We start from the raw sequence: 14774 nt of genomic DNA, 5'->3' as shown, positions 1-14774 counted from the left end.
TGGAAACCCAAAGGATCCATTAGTCTCCGATAGTTGTTCCATCCAGCCTACATTTAGCTAGCTTGCTAATCTGAATATCGTGGGGCACTTTGTCAAAAGCTTTGCTGAAGTAGAGATATATTATGTCCACAGGTTGGCAGAAATCATGATGTGCAGCCAATTCAGATCTCTGCTCTCACTGAATTTGGAGAGTGGTCTGCTTGGTCCCTGAATATTTTAGAAATAAGTAAGACACACAGCAGCAGCGCTCATGCGCCTATGCTTGGCAAATGAAAAGGGACAGCCCCCGCCACTGACTGCCTTTCTCTTCAACAGTTTCTAGGAGCCCCCCCCCCCAGCAGCTAACAGCCAGGAAACCACAGCCCACATCCTTACCCCTGGCATTGTTCCTCCCCTCCCAGGATGCCCCCACAGCTGCTTCTACCTGCACGCTAAACAGCAGCCATGGCCGCATGTCAGTGCAGACGCTGCTTCTCTGGGCTACTGGTTATAGCCTTTTGGGCTAGGCTGTGGAACATACACCTGTACATCTGCAGTTGCCACTTTCCCTTTTTCTCCTTATTTATTTTGCCATCCAAAGAGAAAACTTGGGTTTTGTCAGTGGAAAGTGAGGCTAAACCAGGTACATTCAACCCTTTTAAAAATACTTGCCTTTACAAGAGGCGCATTTGAATGTATCGCTCTCAGATGACACTCTACAAACATGCTCCTCAGTGCTCAATTTTCATGATTTGTTAGATTCACATGTGCTACTCATCCAATGCCTTTAGATAAACATTACAAAGTCAAAGGGGCATTGCCTTTATTTAAAAAGCAAAACAATCACAATTATTTTATGTAAGGCACAGGTACAAGCCTTTAACAGCATCTTCAACAGAAAGGGAGTTACACTTCAACCTGTGCCCCCACCTGGACACACGTCATCAGGCTCGCCCAGACAAGCACTGGTTCACCACTTCCAGTAAATGGGCGTTTTCCAAGGCAGCTGCCACTCGCTCTTTGTCAGATAGTTGCTTGTTTACTGTGGTGGAAAAGAAGCCCATGATAGTTAGTGAAGACATGCACCACCCCCTGCCACGTGGTTCAAGAGTGTACCTCACACACACCCCAATTTACACTCTTCACTTTCAGGTTTTCCTTGAAAACCTCCAGGACCTACACATTTCCCACTGTGGCCCGTTTACGTCATGACAAGTAACCTCACTAAAGTAACTGGCCAACAAAAACATAAGCCTCATTTGTTCACATGTAGCAATCTTAAAAGTCATTTGTGGTACATCACTCGCTCCTTCCCCCCAAGGACCAACATGTCCCATTTACAGGAACTTCCTTGCTCACTTGTTCCTCGGACACGAAGTTCATTGGGTGGCTTTTCTCAGCCGATACTTCATAAAGAGTTGTGCAGAGGATAAACTGGGATAACTGCCTATATTGTGCCCTCAACTCCTTGGACAAGTGGGACATAGATGGTACGTATAATAAATGACCACAGATAACTAAACTGGCATCACCACTGACACACTAAATAAAAGGAGCAACAGGCAGGCAGATGGCCAAGGAAGACATGCTTGAAACCGACCCGGCTTTCTGGCAATTTAAACCTGCTGTGCCTTATTCTGCAACTAGCTGCCCAAGAGCTCCTTTTCTTCTTTAACTGTCTTTTCAGGAGGCTTGTCAAAAATAGACATCCGATGCTTTTGCTGGTATTATGCAACAGCTACAGTGAAGCAAGTAGCTGGGAGGGGAGAGGCTATTTTCAGGTATCCCATTTCAGATCTTGTTTTTAAACGGCAGCTTTCAGATACAAATCTAGACGGAAATGTAGGTAATTTATTTCAAGAAGTATTTCACGGGGAATTAAAGCCTACCTGCATGCTCTGATGCATGTGTTCCAGGTGTTATGTGGACATCTACCTGGGAGAAAAAAAGACATCACCTGTGTGGCCAAATATCCTTCCCCACCTCAAGTCAGACCAAGCGGAAAAGTAACAAAATTATTCCTCACTAATACAATTTTCTTAGTTCCAGATTCCCAAAGTCTGATTCTGGTTGCTCAGTCACAGTCGCACACACAAAACCCAAAATGACAATGACCAGAGAACAGTCCTCTGCCTTCCGTTCTGTGTATTATTGGTGAGGATGTTTCATCACTTTGGCAGTTTCTACTTCACTAGTTTTAACGGAGAGGACTCTGCACGTTACTAACATCTGGAACACATCACAAACTCAACCCCAGAATCCATGTGTAAATAGCACTTGATTTCCAGCCTACTGGATTCCAAAAGGTGCCCTTGGCTGCATTGGATCTTGCAACTGGTAGAGGCAATATCTAATGCAGACCCTCATGCTGGCCTCAGGTACTTTTACAGGAACAAAGGGGAGGAGGAAAGCAAATGTTTCTTTGATGCCCAGCCTGTCAAGCTCCAAGAGAAGCAAGAGCTTCTGCCATTGGGAATCAGTGGAAGCAATTAAGAAAGAATGGGATGTGTGCAGCGCGGGCTCCTGCCTCTTGGAGCCAAGCAGTGCTCTAGCATGGCAAGGGAAGTACAAGCAAGCTCTTTTGGATGCCTGGGGCCTCTCCTAGGCCAATCAAGCCTTCTGGCATTGGTCTTTCCTTGAATCACTCTTCCCCCCCCCCCAAGTTTGCAACATTTGAAACATCAAGTCAAAGCAGCACTCTAGGGCTCACTTGAAGACTGCAGTTCCAGGTCAGTCATGTGCCTTGCACTTTTGTCTTTGCTTTAGGAATTGCTACTGCAGGATTGCAATGGAGAATGTACATGTTGTGTTTAGGGTCATGTGGAACAGGAGGTATAAATCTGCTTGTAGCTGATAACCCAAGAGCAATACCTCAGCAGCCCAAAAGGCCCTTCGAGAGCATTCTAAGGAACAAAAACAGAGTATCTTGCTTGCTTCTTCTGGACATTTGCATTCACCCACCTTAAACCTTTCAGGGAGGGATCTGATCAGCTTCACTTTGATTGACAGGCCAATTAGGGTTGCCATGCTGCAGTGAGGAATTGTGGGAGTAAATTCCACTGAAACAGTGCTCTCAGGATCATTTACCTGTGAAAAAACCCATCCCAACCCAAGCACAAGATTTACTGAAGACAGCAATCACTTACGCCAGACAAAATGCTTTACCAAGTGGAAAAAAGAGCAAGGGTGTCTTTATTTATCTCTGTCATGAACCCCACGGAGCAGTCCTGGAGCAACGAAGACAATGATGAAGACACAGAATTGGACCCTGGGGGAGGGTTCTGGTGGGTTGCAACCAGGAAGTGCTGAGACAGTGGCAGTTCCTCCCCCACTCTAGTTACAACAGAAGGAGCCGTCCCTTCTCCTCCCCTCCACGCTTCTCCTCCTCTCAAGGCGCTGCAGCTGCACACACCTCTAGAGGAAGAGGATCATGATGGGGTGCCACCACCCCCATCGCCTCAGACATGCAGACAACTACGACCACAGGCTCAGCTGGACCCCCTTTCCCCCTGAGAAGCGCTCACATGTGCGCACGTTCCTGTTCTGAGACACATTCCTTATGCAAGCAGAAAGAGCCTGCCCTTAAGGATTGTAAGGGGGGTGTCTAATTGCTGTGACAAAGTCTTAGCTTGGAGTAGTCATGCTGTATAGAGACGCAGGATCTTGTGTGACCTGTGAGCTGATCCATTAAGTGCTCTAAATGGAAGTTTTTCATTAAACGTACTGGAGAAAAATACACCAGTGAGTCTGAGTCTGAGACTGACTCCACGCGCTTGGCCAGGACAATGTCGGACTAACTCTGCAGTTGTAGTCTTAGAATTGGTCTCCTCTGTGTCTGTAGATGCCCAGGAGTCCAAAAAAACCACAACGATCTGGCAATTTGAGGCTGAACCAAGAGCCATTGAGCTCAGCTTTCCATCTGCTAGCCAGATGGTGGGGAGAGAGCTGGGAGGGGGATCATCACTGTAGGGCATGATGGGAGCAACAGCTATATAAAAAGCCTCATGAGGAGGCAGCAGTGGAGTGGGGGATTTAAGCACCAGGGTGGGTAAAACTGGGACGCCACCCACCCTTCCTGAAGCTGCTCCTCTACCAAAGGATCCCTTTGTGCCAGATTTTCCAGACAATACATGAGTTTCCTGACATGGCTGCAGCCTCTTTGGCGGGCCCAAGGACCGTCTTTGTTAGGAGGCCATCATTCCTCTCCAAGAATTAACTCTCCAGCTTGCAGAAGGCAGAGGCCAGGCCAGGCCAACCACACTCACCTTGACTCGAACTTGTTCCACAACATTCAGCTCTTCTAATGTTAAGGGGTGTTCTGGGTCATTGATGGAACGAATGAGATGTAGAAAGTCAAGGAAAAAAACTCCACTGGCCAAGCAACAGGCCCTGTGGGGGTTTGTTTATTCATTTAAGACAGGAGTTTCGCAAATGTGCCAAGGAAACCAGTTATGAAAGACAAACTGGAGCCTGCCCAATGTTGGAAATAGGCTGAGCAATACATCTTTAGAGAGGCTCATTACCTACCACGAGCATCTTTTTAGATCAACGATGGGGAGCCTCCACATGCTCTGGGACTCTCCTCTCACCACTAGTCAGCATGGCCAAGGATCAGTGCTGATGGACACTGTGTAACCCAGTATCTAGGGCCCCCCACAGATTCTCCATCTATGCTTTAGAGCGACCCTCCTCCTGTATCAGCTACCTCTCTCTTCCTTCATCTCAGTATACCCAGGTAGGAAGTTGTGGATGAGCATCTCTTGGGACCCACTGAATGCCACCAAGAGACCACCACTTTTCAAGTACAGCACTTTTTAAATAATGATTTGAGCTGCCAATCCTAAAACTCTACAAATATTTATCTGTTGTGTGGGTTCAGCCTCGTGCAGGCCATGAAATCCTACTCTGAAAAGCAGAAACTAAAGATTCTGCTTTAGGAATTCAATCTGTGCGAGTTTTAAGAACAAGTGACCTGATCTATACCTCCTGGTAAGCGTGCAAAAACGTATCCAGTTGCTTTTGTGCTTCTTCAATATTCCAACTTAGTTCTTAGATGTAGAAAAGGATTAAGATACATTTAGAAATGCCCATTTTCAGAGAATATAGATTTCAAAATATATTTGTGTGACTTTCTCTTAAACTGCAAATTAATGAAAAAATGGGGCGTGCTTTTGGGGCGAACGCCAGTGTGGAAGTCACGCGACCTGTAAACAGGCTGACTTGCCCACCTTGGGCAGAAACCTGAAGACCCACCCCCCGCTCCTAGCCTTAGCCGGGGCTCCGGCTGTGGTGTCGTCATTGCCTTCCTGCTGCCTGGCAGAGCGGGGATGCCGGGCAGAGCAAGGGGCAGTGAGGCGCGCAGCGAACAGCGCCAGGCCGGGGCTCTGCTCCTTGCGCTCCCATCACGGCCTCTGATGGGCACGGGCCTGCCCAGGGGTTGGTTCTCCGCCTCTCTGCCAGGGCTACTGTGAGGCGAGGTGCATCTGCAGAGGGGCGCTCTGGGCCTCCTTCAGGATATCGAAGATCTCACGGTCGTCGATGGCGTCGGGCAGCTCATCGTCCTCCTCGCGCGCCGTGACAGGCCGCTCGCCCTGGCGCCGGTAGATGAGCGGGTTGGCGTTTTCGAGCGCGGCGCCGGCGGGTGAGGCGGACGGACCTGGGCCTACCATGATGGAGGCAGTGGCGGAAGCGGGGTTGGAAGCCGAAACGGGTGCACCACCAAGTGCTTCCCTGCACCGGAAGTAGGCCGGAAGGGAGGCCGTACTCCTTCCTATGGGGTTTTATGTCAAAGCAAGGCCTAAAAGGCGCTATTACCGCCACCTACTGATGACAGAAAGAAACAACAACAACAACAACAAATCCACACAAGCCTTTTGGTACCGTCTAACTCAGTACTGATGACATGGACTAGCATAGGCTCTCCAGGATTCTAGGCAATAGTCTTTTCCAGAAATTGAATTTTGGACCTTACATGCAAAGCATATGGCCTACCAATGAGCTACAGCCCTCCCCCTGTTAAAAAATATATCTTTTAAAATTGTTCTTTGCAATTCACTCTTGAATGCACATCATACCTAGGGCAGATCCACACCATTCATTTATAGCACATTCAACACCCATTTGAAGCACATGAATCCCACCACAGAATCATGGGACTTGTAGTTTGTTAAGGGTGGTGAGAAATAGAACTGTGAGGGGGAAACTACACTTCCCAGGATTCTTTAGGTGAAGTCATGCACTTTACATGCGAGTTGGATGTGCTTTAAATATGTTGATCTACTTAATAAATTCTGCCTGCATGTAAATTGTTTTAATTAATTTTTCAAAATGGAAATGAGTTATAAAGTGTAGTAGGTGACCATGGACCATGGTGACTCACCATCTCTCTGCCTATCTGCCCCTCAGGATGAAAACAATGGAGAACCATGACCACCCCAAGGAAGAAGGGCACACTTAAAATGTAGAGGAAAAAATCATCTGTGAAATCAAAGACTTATTGGGACACAGTATGAAGAAATATTTATAAAAGCATGACTACCAAATATGTTTATTAATTACACAATCTGTAAAGATATTTAGAGTAGTAGTAATTTATTATTGCTTTTAGCCACAGGCCATCGCAAAATGCAACAATTATAAAACAACAGCAGATAATACAGCTAAAACCATTTACAAAACATTAAAAAGCTTTATAATCTTGAGTGTGAATCATACGCAGCTTCCTAGCGGCCAGTGCGAAGTTGGCCACGGAGACTGTCACCTGTTTGACGTTGTTGCTCAATAACTCCACTACCAGCTCCTGGGGGCATTTGTCTGGCGAAAGGTGAATGAGAGGGGCCAGGAATTTCCGTCTGGGGTTATCGTACAGTGTACAGTACAACAGATAATGGGTGATGTCTTCAACAGAGTTACATCCAAAAATACAACTCTGTTTCTCTAGTGGGGTTCCTAGATATCTCCCTTCTAAATAGGCAGAAGGCATCTGTTGGAATTGGAGTTCCGAAAAGGCTCTGCGTAAGGGAGCGTGTGTTAAGACCTTCAGGTACTGTGACTTAACATGATTAAGTTTGAGTTGGGGGTACCATGGGGAAAAGGAAGCTATTAAGATAGACACCCGGTCTCAGCCCACGTCCTGGTTGAAAATCCAACCCCTAAGGGCATGCGGACTAAGAGTCAAAAACTCCCCCAAGGGGAGATTGTACTGCTCCAGCATTTTTTGGCAATTAGAGGCCCATCCCCTATTTTCCAATTGCTCCATCCAGCACTGTTTGGTAAGGGAAGAGTCGGGAATCCTATATAATCTGCGCCAGTATTTGAAGAAAGCCAAATCTATTCTGGCTGCCAGTGAGGGTAGGCTGAGCTCTGCTCTGAGATGCGCAGCAGGGGTTCCCGCGGGGAGCCCTAAGGTCTGCCTCAGGAACTTGTTTTGCAGGGTTTCTATCTCCCGCTTTATGAGTTCCCCCCAAAGTTCTGCTCCATATAATATGGAGGCTAAGATTTTTGCAACGAAGACCTTAATCATTGGGCTGACCAGTTGGCCCCCTCTAGCATAAAAGAACCTTCTAAGTTGCGCTGAGGATCTGGCACCAACAAGTTTAATTGACTTTAGGTGGGACTTCCAAGAAAGGTTCTCAGTGAAACAAATGCCCAGATAATTAAATAAGCGAACCAGTTCGAGGGGCTGTCCATTAAGGACACCGTTTTCAATTGTCTTCTTCTTACCAAAGGTCATAATCTTGGTTTTAGTGTAATTAATTGTCAAACGGTGCTCTGAACAATAGGTGCCAAGCCGAGTTAGCATTCTCTTAAGGCCGATTTTATTTAGAGATAACAAAGACAGATCATCAGCGTAGAGCAGGAGGGAGATCTTGCGGTTGCCAATGAAAAGGGGGGGGAAAGAGGGAGAGGTCATTGCAGGGACAACGTCATTTATGAAAAAAATAAATAAAAAAGGGGCCAAAATGCAGCCCTGCTTCACTCCTCTTTTGATCTGAATCGCTTGAGAGAGAGTACCCTGCAGGCCCAGACGCACCTGCAAGGAATTGGCTTGATGGAGAGACCGAATAAGATGAAGCAATCTCTTGGTCTGGGCCATTTTTCCCCATAATAGCTCGCTATCTATAAGGTCGAATGCAGAAGTGAGGTCTACAAAAGCTACGTACAGGGATTTGTTTGGGCCCCCGATAGATTTGCGAATTACGTGTTGCAAAACAAATGCCTGATCGATGGTGCTCCTGCCTTTCCTGAATCCCGCTTGCTCCTTGTGAAAGATGGTATTACTGGCTTCCCAGACGAGGAGCTTATTTAATAAGATATTTAGAGTGCAATCCTATGTTTTTCTGCTCAGAAGCAAGTCCCAATGTATTCAATGGGGCTTACTTAAACAGGGAAGTGTGCAGAGAACTGCAACCTCAAGTGATAAGGAACTTGTTCTCTCAACAAGCCTTTTAAGCTGAGACCTTATCCCAGTCTGCGTCTGTGTTGGAATTGCTTTTTATTGTTTTTAAACCTTTACTTTTTTAAAAAAGATGTTTTTTAAAGCTTCTAAAAATGTTTTTAGACATGTTTTAATATATTTTAAAGTCTGTTTATATGATGTTTTAAAGTGTTTTAGTGCTTTTGTTTGCCACCCTGGGCTCCTACTGGGAGGAAGGGCGGGATAGAAATCAATAAATAAACTTCATGCACCCAACCCAAAATTCAGAATCATGCCTCTTTAAGCAGTTTTGCAACTGTTTATTCTTGCTTTATGGTTATTGGTTTTTAAAGGGATTTATTTCTTATTGTGAGCTGCCTTGGTTTCGAATCGCTAACCCTACACTGCAGATGTAAAAATACATACAGCCCATATAATAGTTTATTGTCAAATCAGTTGGTCATTGCAGAACATTTTTTAAAATATCAGTATTAGTTTCCTACATAATAAAAACTGTAATACCTAAGTAAGCCCTGCCTAATTGCTTTAAAAATAGGATTGGAGGAGATCAGATAGATTTAGAACACAAACACAATCCTTTGTTATGTTCACTCAAAAGTGCCATTAATTTCCAGCACATTCATAACCATGTCTACTCAAAAGTTAGTCCTATTGAATTCAATGGGATTTACTCTGGGTATCTGGGATTAGCATTGCTTTTACTCCCACAAAAGCAAGTACTGGGAAGGTTTTCAAAACACTGCTCTCTTCAACAGCCCAGGATCTGACTCCTGCACACAAGAGAAAAAAATATTAAATGTATAAAAAGGTAAAGGTGTCCCTGCACTTGTAGTGCGAGTTGTTTCCGACTCTTAGGGTGACGTCTTGCGACGTTTACTAGGCAGACCATATATATGGGGTGGGATTGCCAGTTCCATCCCTGGCCTTTCTTTACCCCCCAGCATATGCCGGGTACTCATTTTACCGACCACGGATGGATGGAAGGCTGAGTGGACCTCGACCCCTTCTAACGGAGATTCGACTTCCTCCTTCCGTTGGAATCGAACTCCAGCCATGAGCAGAGCTTCGGCTGTGTTACCGCTGCTTACTACTCTGCTTCAATTTATGAAATTTTCAGATAAATGGGGGGAAACCACCACTTTCTGGTGTTGCAATGAGGTCTTCTAGGCACTGCCTAAAGGTCAACCAATCACAACTCTGGCTTCACTTATTGGCTGGAATCCTGAAAGGGTGGGGTTAGAGTTACGAAGTGTTAGAACAGATCTGTTAAAAATATGTAACAGTCACAGGGTGTTTTTGACATTTTGATGTATATCTCGAGAACTCGACCACCTAGAAACTTAATTTTTTAAAAAAAATTAAAGCTGAGAATCCAGGCCACCTAATGGACTAAACGGGCACTGGGTGGCATGGATAGAATCCGGGTAACAGCCGGCTAACCGAGCAATATGGCAGCCCTACTCTGAAGACAACATTTAACTTCTCTTTGTAATAAAGGCAAGGAGACATCAATAGCTGAATGCTGCAAAGCAGTCTTTGCAGTTAAATCAGCCAGTTCATTTCCCCAGTATGGGCAAGTATCCAACAAAACTCAAGGCAGATTGCCATGGAGTGAATTTGAAGTCCAAATTTCATTAATTACATCATTTTTGCAGTCTACACCACCAGACTGAATAGCCTGCAAGCCTGGAAGAAAGTCTGATAAAAGTAGAACATTGTCTGGTCTAACATCCTTAATCCACTCAAGAGCCAAAATAATGGCCATCAACTCTGCCGTCAATACTGAAATCCAACTGGATAGCCAAAACCCCTTTTTAATCCCAAAATACGGGAGACAATAAGCTGCACTCAGTTTGCCAACAAAGGAATCCCAGAAACCATCAGTAAAGATCATACAATAATGGCTCCACTGAGAAAAAATATAATCTAAAGCTAAGTTTTTTAAACCCAAAACTCCAGACTACTTACTAATGTGCACATCCATGAAAGGGAGAATCCATAACCAACCACAGTAATTAGAAATAATTTTCCTTGGAATAAAATGATTAACTATGCTATATTTCTTTAACAAACATCTAACTCAAACCACATAGGGAGTATGACGCATTAACTTCCTGGGATCACCAAATTCCTAGCACTCATCAAATAAGCTACATAATGGGCCATCTTGAAAAGTGCGCAATTTCTCCCACAACATAAGATCCAGGAAATCACGCCGCAAATCACATGGCCATTCTCCACTAACTCCTTGCAAAATAGCACTGGGAGAAGTAACAAAGCCCCGTTAATTATTCTCAGAGCCTGAGACTGAACAAATTCAAGTTGCTGTAATGAAGTGAAAGAAGCGGATGCATAGGCCTGACAGCCATAATCCAGCAAAGGTCGAATATAAGTACGGTAAAACATCAAAAGAATCTTCGTATCCGCTTCTCATGTACTACCAGAAATAGCCCTTAGTATATTTAACCTAACTTTACTTTTCCGAAGCACAGAATCAAGATAGGCTTTTCATGTTAATTTACTGTCAAAAATTACTCCAAGAAACTTAAAATTTGGTACCATTTGGATACTACCCCCATATAACTGCAAATTGATGGGCACAGAAAACCTTCATTGAGTAAAAACCATACCTAAGAAAAATGAAAGTTCCAAGAATTACTCCAATCTTCCACTTTACTCAAAGTCACATTAAGGTGGGATTCAGCAACCTGGAGAGATCTACTGCAAACCCATAATGCACAATCATCAACATACAAACTAACGGCAACCACACTGGGAATAATGGAAGGAAGATCATTGATCATAATGTTTAAAAGGGTGGGACTAACTGCACTCCCCTGGGGAATACCATTATCCAGCAAACAGGCCTCAGAGAAAGCTGAACCCACCAGGACCTTCAGTTTCTGGCCTTGCAAAAAATCTCACAACCACCAAAAAAAATCCTCCCCCGCAAACCCAGTTGAAACAATTTATATACCAAGCCCTCCTTCCAAACCTCAATATTAAAAAAAGGGCTACTAAAAATTCCCTGGAGCAAAAACTCTTACAGACTTCTGTTTCCAATCAAATGATGTGCTCCATAGAATGTCGACCACTGCGAAAACCACTTTGTACAGGCATCAAAAGGTTATGCCTCTCCAAAAAAGCCACTAACCTAGCAGTAAGCATACGTTCCATAAACTTGCACATACAAGTGCAATAGGCCTATAAGAATTAAGATATAAGGCCTATAAGAATTAAGAATTAGTCAGAATCTTCCCCGGTTTACCAATAGGGACAACAATTGCATGTTTCCATCCTTCAGGCAACATACCTGTTTCCCACACTAGATTATAAAAGGTAAGAAGTGCTACCAAGCACTCACTAGGTAAGTGTCGAAACATTTCATATCCTATATTGTCTTCCCCAGGAGAAGTATTCTTACTTCTATTCACTGCAGTTTCCAGTTCCCAAAGAGAAAAATCTATATTCAAAGCATCATCATCATGTGGTGACCAATCATTTACAGTATCCTTATTAGATATAAGAAAACCCTGCCGCCGGAGTTTAAAAGCCTCTGACCAGTTATCGATACTACAAACCTTTTGAAACACCTCTGACAGAATGTTAGCTTTCTCAACATCAGTAGTACAGACTCCTGAGTCAGTGACCAGAGCAGGAATACTTTTCCTCTGGCCACAAATACCACTCATTGCCTTCAGCCGGCAATACACCAAAGATACTGGCTTATCCATATTAAGATTACTACAGAAACGTTGCCAACTACCTCTCTTTGCACTTCTAAATGTCCTTTTAACCAAGGCTTTACAATGTTTATACTCCCATTAAATTTTCCCCAGAGAAAAAACACCTAACTTTCCAAAACGCAGCATTACGAGCACGGATCGCTGTACTACAATCCTCAGTCTACCACGGCACTACAGGATGGAGTCTTTGCAGTGGTCTGCACTTTGGAATAGCCTGAGAAGCAGCATCCAATACTTTCCTGAAAAACCTCTCATCCGCAAAGAATAGCAATGTCTCTAGAAACAATTCCTAAATCCAAACAAGACAGATGACCAGTATATGAATCAAAATGAGTAGGAGTTCCATCATTTAAAACAACCAAATCAACATCATCACAAAATTCCTCCAAATGTTTCCCGTTACTATCAATATTACTACTGCCCCAAAGAGAATTATGACTATTAAAATCACCACAAAAAATACAAGGTCCTTTCTTCCCTTCCAAGATACTGGTCAATCCTTCCACATCAATAGGAAGGCAAGGATTATAGACATTAACAATTCTTAAAATATCCGAGGAATCTGCTAAAGGAACATCCAGTGGCAAGATATTCAAAACCCGTTTCTTTGAAAGACAGCTCTACAAAACCCAAGGCCTCCTGTATAGAGTGCAATACCCCCACCTACTCCAATCAACTCGATCTCTATGGAGGGAAACATAACCCAACATCTTAAAATCCAGAGACTCAGATAATCAAGTTTCTTGAATACAAATCAAATCAGGCAAAGCATGCAAAGAGGAAAGAGGTTTCAACTCCTGGCCATGTGCAATTAAACTATGAGCATTCCAGCTCCAGATTTCAGTACCAGATTAAACCTCAGGGCTTCCTAGTAATTCACAAATCTGTTCCGTAGTTAAATCCTCCACTCCCAGAAGCCTTCCAGCAGCCTTCAAGATAATTAACATTATTTCAGTTTTTTTCTGAGCAGTACAGTTAATCACTTCCACCATAAAAGCTACAAACCGCTCCTTTTTAACAGCATCTTCCATCCCCTTACTTAACACAGGTATAGGATTAACCATTGGGAAAGGTAAAGGGCATGCATTTTCCCTGTTCGCTATGTGACTGCGTAGTCCCCACTCGCCTGTTTCTTCGCTGTTTTTTCGCTGTTTAAAATGTCAAGAAAACCGCTTATTCTGCGCCCACACTTGAAACACATTCTTCCCGGTTTTTCACAAAGTCCAACCTCTAACTCCGCCCCTATGAGCCTATTGGTCCACAGAATAGGACGTGTGCTCCCCTCCCCCGACACAAGAGGGGGAACTTTGCTGTTCCTGTAATGGAGGTCGAGCGAGGGAGCTAGCGGAGGGTGAGTGAGCCAGCAGCCGTGAGCCAAGAAATCCCCAGCCAGGAAGGGTGGGAGTTGCAATGGAAGCAACATGCCATCCACAGCCCCCTCGCTTACCCGGGATGGGATGGGATGGGATGGGGGGGGGGAGAAAAAAAGCCTGCTTTGGTTTATGCCACCTTTCAGTTAAGACGCTGCAGTTGGTTCCTAGTTCCCAGTTCCCAGATATCGTAGAGCACACCCTCCCCTTTCCTGGACTGTATCATTTGCCCACAGCAGGTTTTGGAGTGGTCACCTCCAGTCAATTATTTTTTCCTGTATGTTTTCGTCTCCTTTGGTTTTGCGTAGATGCCCTCCTCTGTGCCCTGAGACCACCAGAACCTCTGGGCCAGGCAGGATGCAGTGGCATCTCATGCAGGACACCCTTCCCTTTCCTGGGCTGGATGATTTGTCTTGGACCACAGCAGATTTTGGGGTGGGCACCCCGAGTACTTTATTTCCCTGTGAGGATTTCTCTGCTTTGGTTTTGCATAGATGCCCTCCTCTGTGCCCTGCGCGCAACAGCAGCTTTGGACAAGGTGGGATGCAGTGGCATCTCCTAGAGGACACCCTCCCCTTTCCTGGACTGGATGATTTGTCCTTGCCCACAACAGATTTTGGGGTGGGTACCCCGACTGCCTTTTTTCCCCTGTAACTTTTCCTCTGCTTTGGTTTTGCATAGATGCCCTCCTCCGTGCCATGCATGCAACGGCAGCTCTGGACAAGGTGGGACGCAGTGGCATCTCCTAGAGGACACCCTCCCCTTTCCTGGGCTGGATGATTTGTCCTTGCCCACAACAGATTTTGGGGTGGGCACCCACAGTGACTTTTTTTCCAGGTATGTTTTTCTCTGCTTTGGTTTTGCATAGCTGCCTTCATCCGTGTCCTGAGTGCAATAGGAGCTCTGGGCAAGGTGGGATGCAGTGGCATGTCGTAGAGGGCACCCTCCCCTTTCCTGGGCTGGATGATTTGTCCTGGCCTAGAGCAGATTTTTTTGGGGGGGAATCCCCAGTTACTTATTTTTTCCTGTATGTTTGTGTCTGCTTTGGTTTTGCATAGCTGCCTTCATCTGTGTCCTGAGTGCAATAGGAGCTCTGGGCAAGGTGGGATGCAGTGGCATGTCGTAGAGGGCACCCTCCCCTTTCCTGGGCTGGATGATTTGTCCTGGCCTAGAGCAGATTTTTTTGGGGGGGAATCCCCAGTTACTTATTTTTTCCTGTATGTTTGTGTCTGCTTTTGTTTT

The 14774-nt window shown here is 45.0% G+C and overlaps 1 protein-coding gene across 1 annotated transcript; it reads right to left on the bottom strand.

The window, feature by feature from the left end:
- Nucleotides 1-777: 777 nt before the first annotated feature.
- CIAO2B (cytosolic iron-sulfur assembly component 2B) lies at nt 778-5723 on the bottom strand. The gene is made up of 5 exons (XM_061594208.1): nt 5498-5723; nt 4245-4324; nt 2941-3066; nt 1869-1914; nt 778-1021 (listed from the first exon to the last, which is right to left on the bottom strand). Exons 1-5 carry the CDS (start codon nt 5646-5648, stop codon nt 924-926), a joined length of 501 nt encoding a protein of 166 aa, XP_061450192.1. The 5' UTR covers nt 5649-5723; the 3' UTR covers nt 778-923.
- Nucleotides 5724-14774: the final 9051 nt, after the last annotated feature.

This window comes from Rhineura floridana, chromosome 13 (assembly GCF_030035675.1).
Source record: "Rhineura floridana isolate rRhiFlo1 chromosome 13, rRhiFlo1.hap2, whole genome shotgun sequence".
Taxonomy (NCBI): domain Eukaryota; kingdom Metazoa; phylum Chordata; class Lepidosauria; order Squamata; family Rhineuridae; genus Rhineura; species Rhineura floridana.
The sequence above is the reverse complement of the archived record's forward strand: the minus strand, read 5'-3'. Positions and strand labels throughout refer to the sequence as shown.

Bases quoted from the DNA above. Each gene is read 5' to 3' on its own strand.
- CIAO2B (XM_061594208.1), bottom strand. From the start codon at position 5,648: ATGGTAGGCCCAGGTCCGTCCGCCTCACCCGCCGGCGCCGCGCTCGAA. The intron at 4,325-5,497 runs ATATCCTGAAGG...TTGACTTTCTAC, and splicing joins CGACGACCGTGAGATCTTCG to ATCTCATTCGTTCCATCAAT. The intron at 3,067-4,244 runs GTGAGTGTGGTT...GTTTTTTCACAG, and splicing joins TGGAACAAGTTCGAGTCAAG to GTAAATGATCCTGAGAGCAC.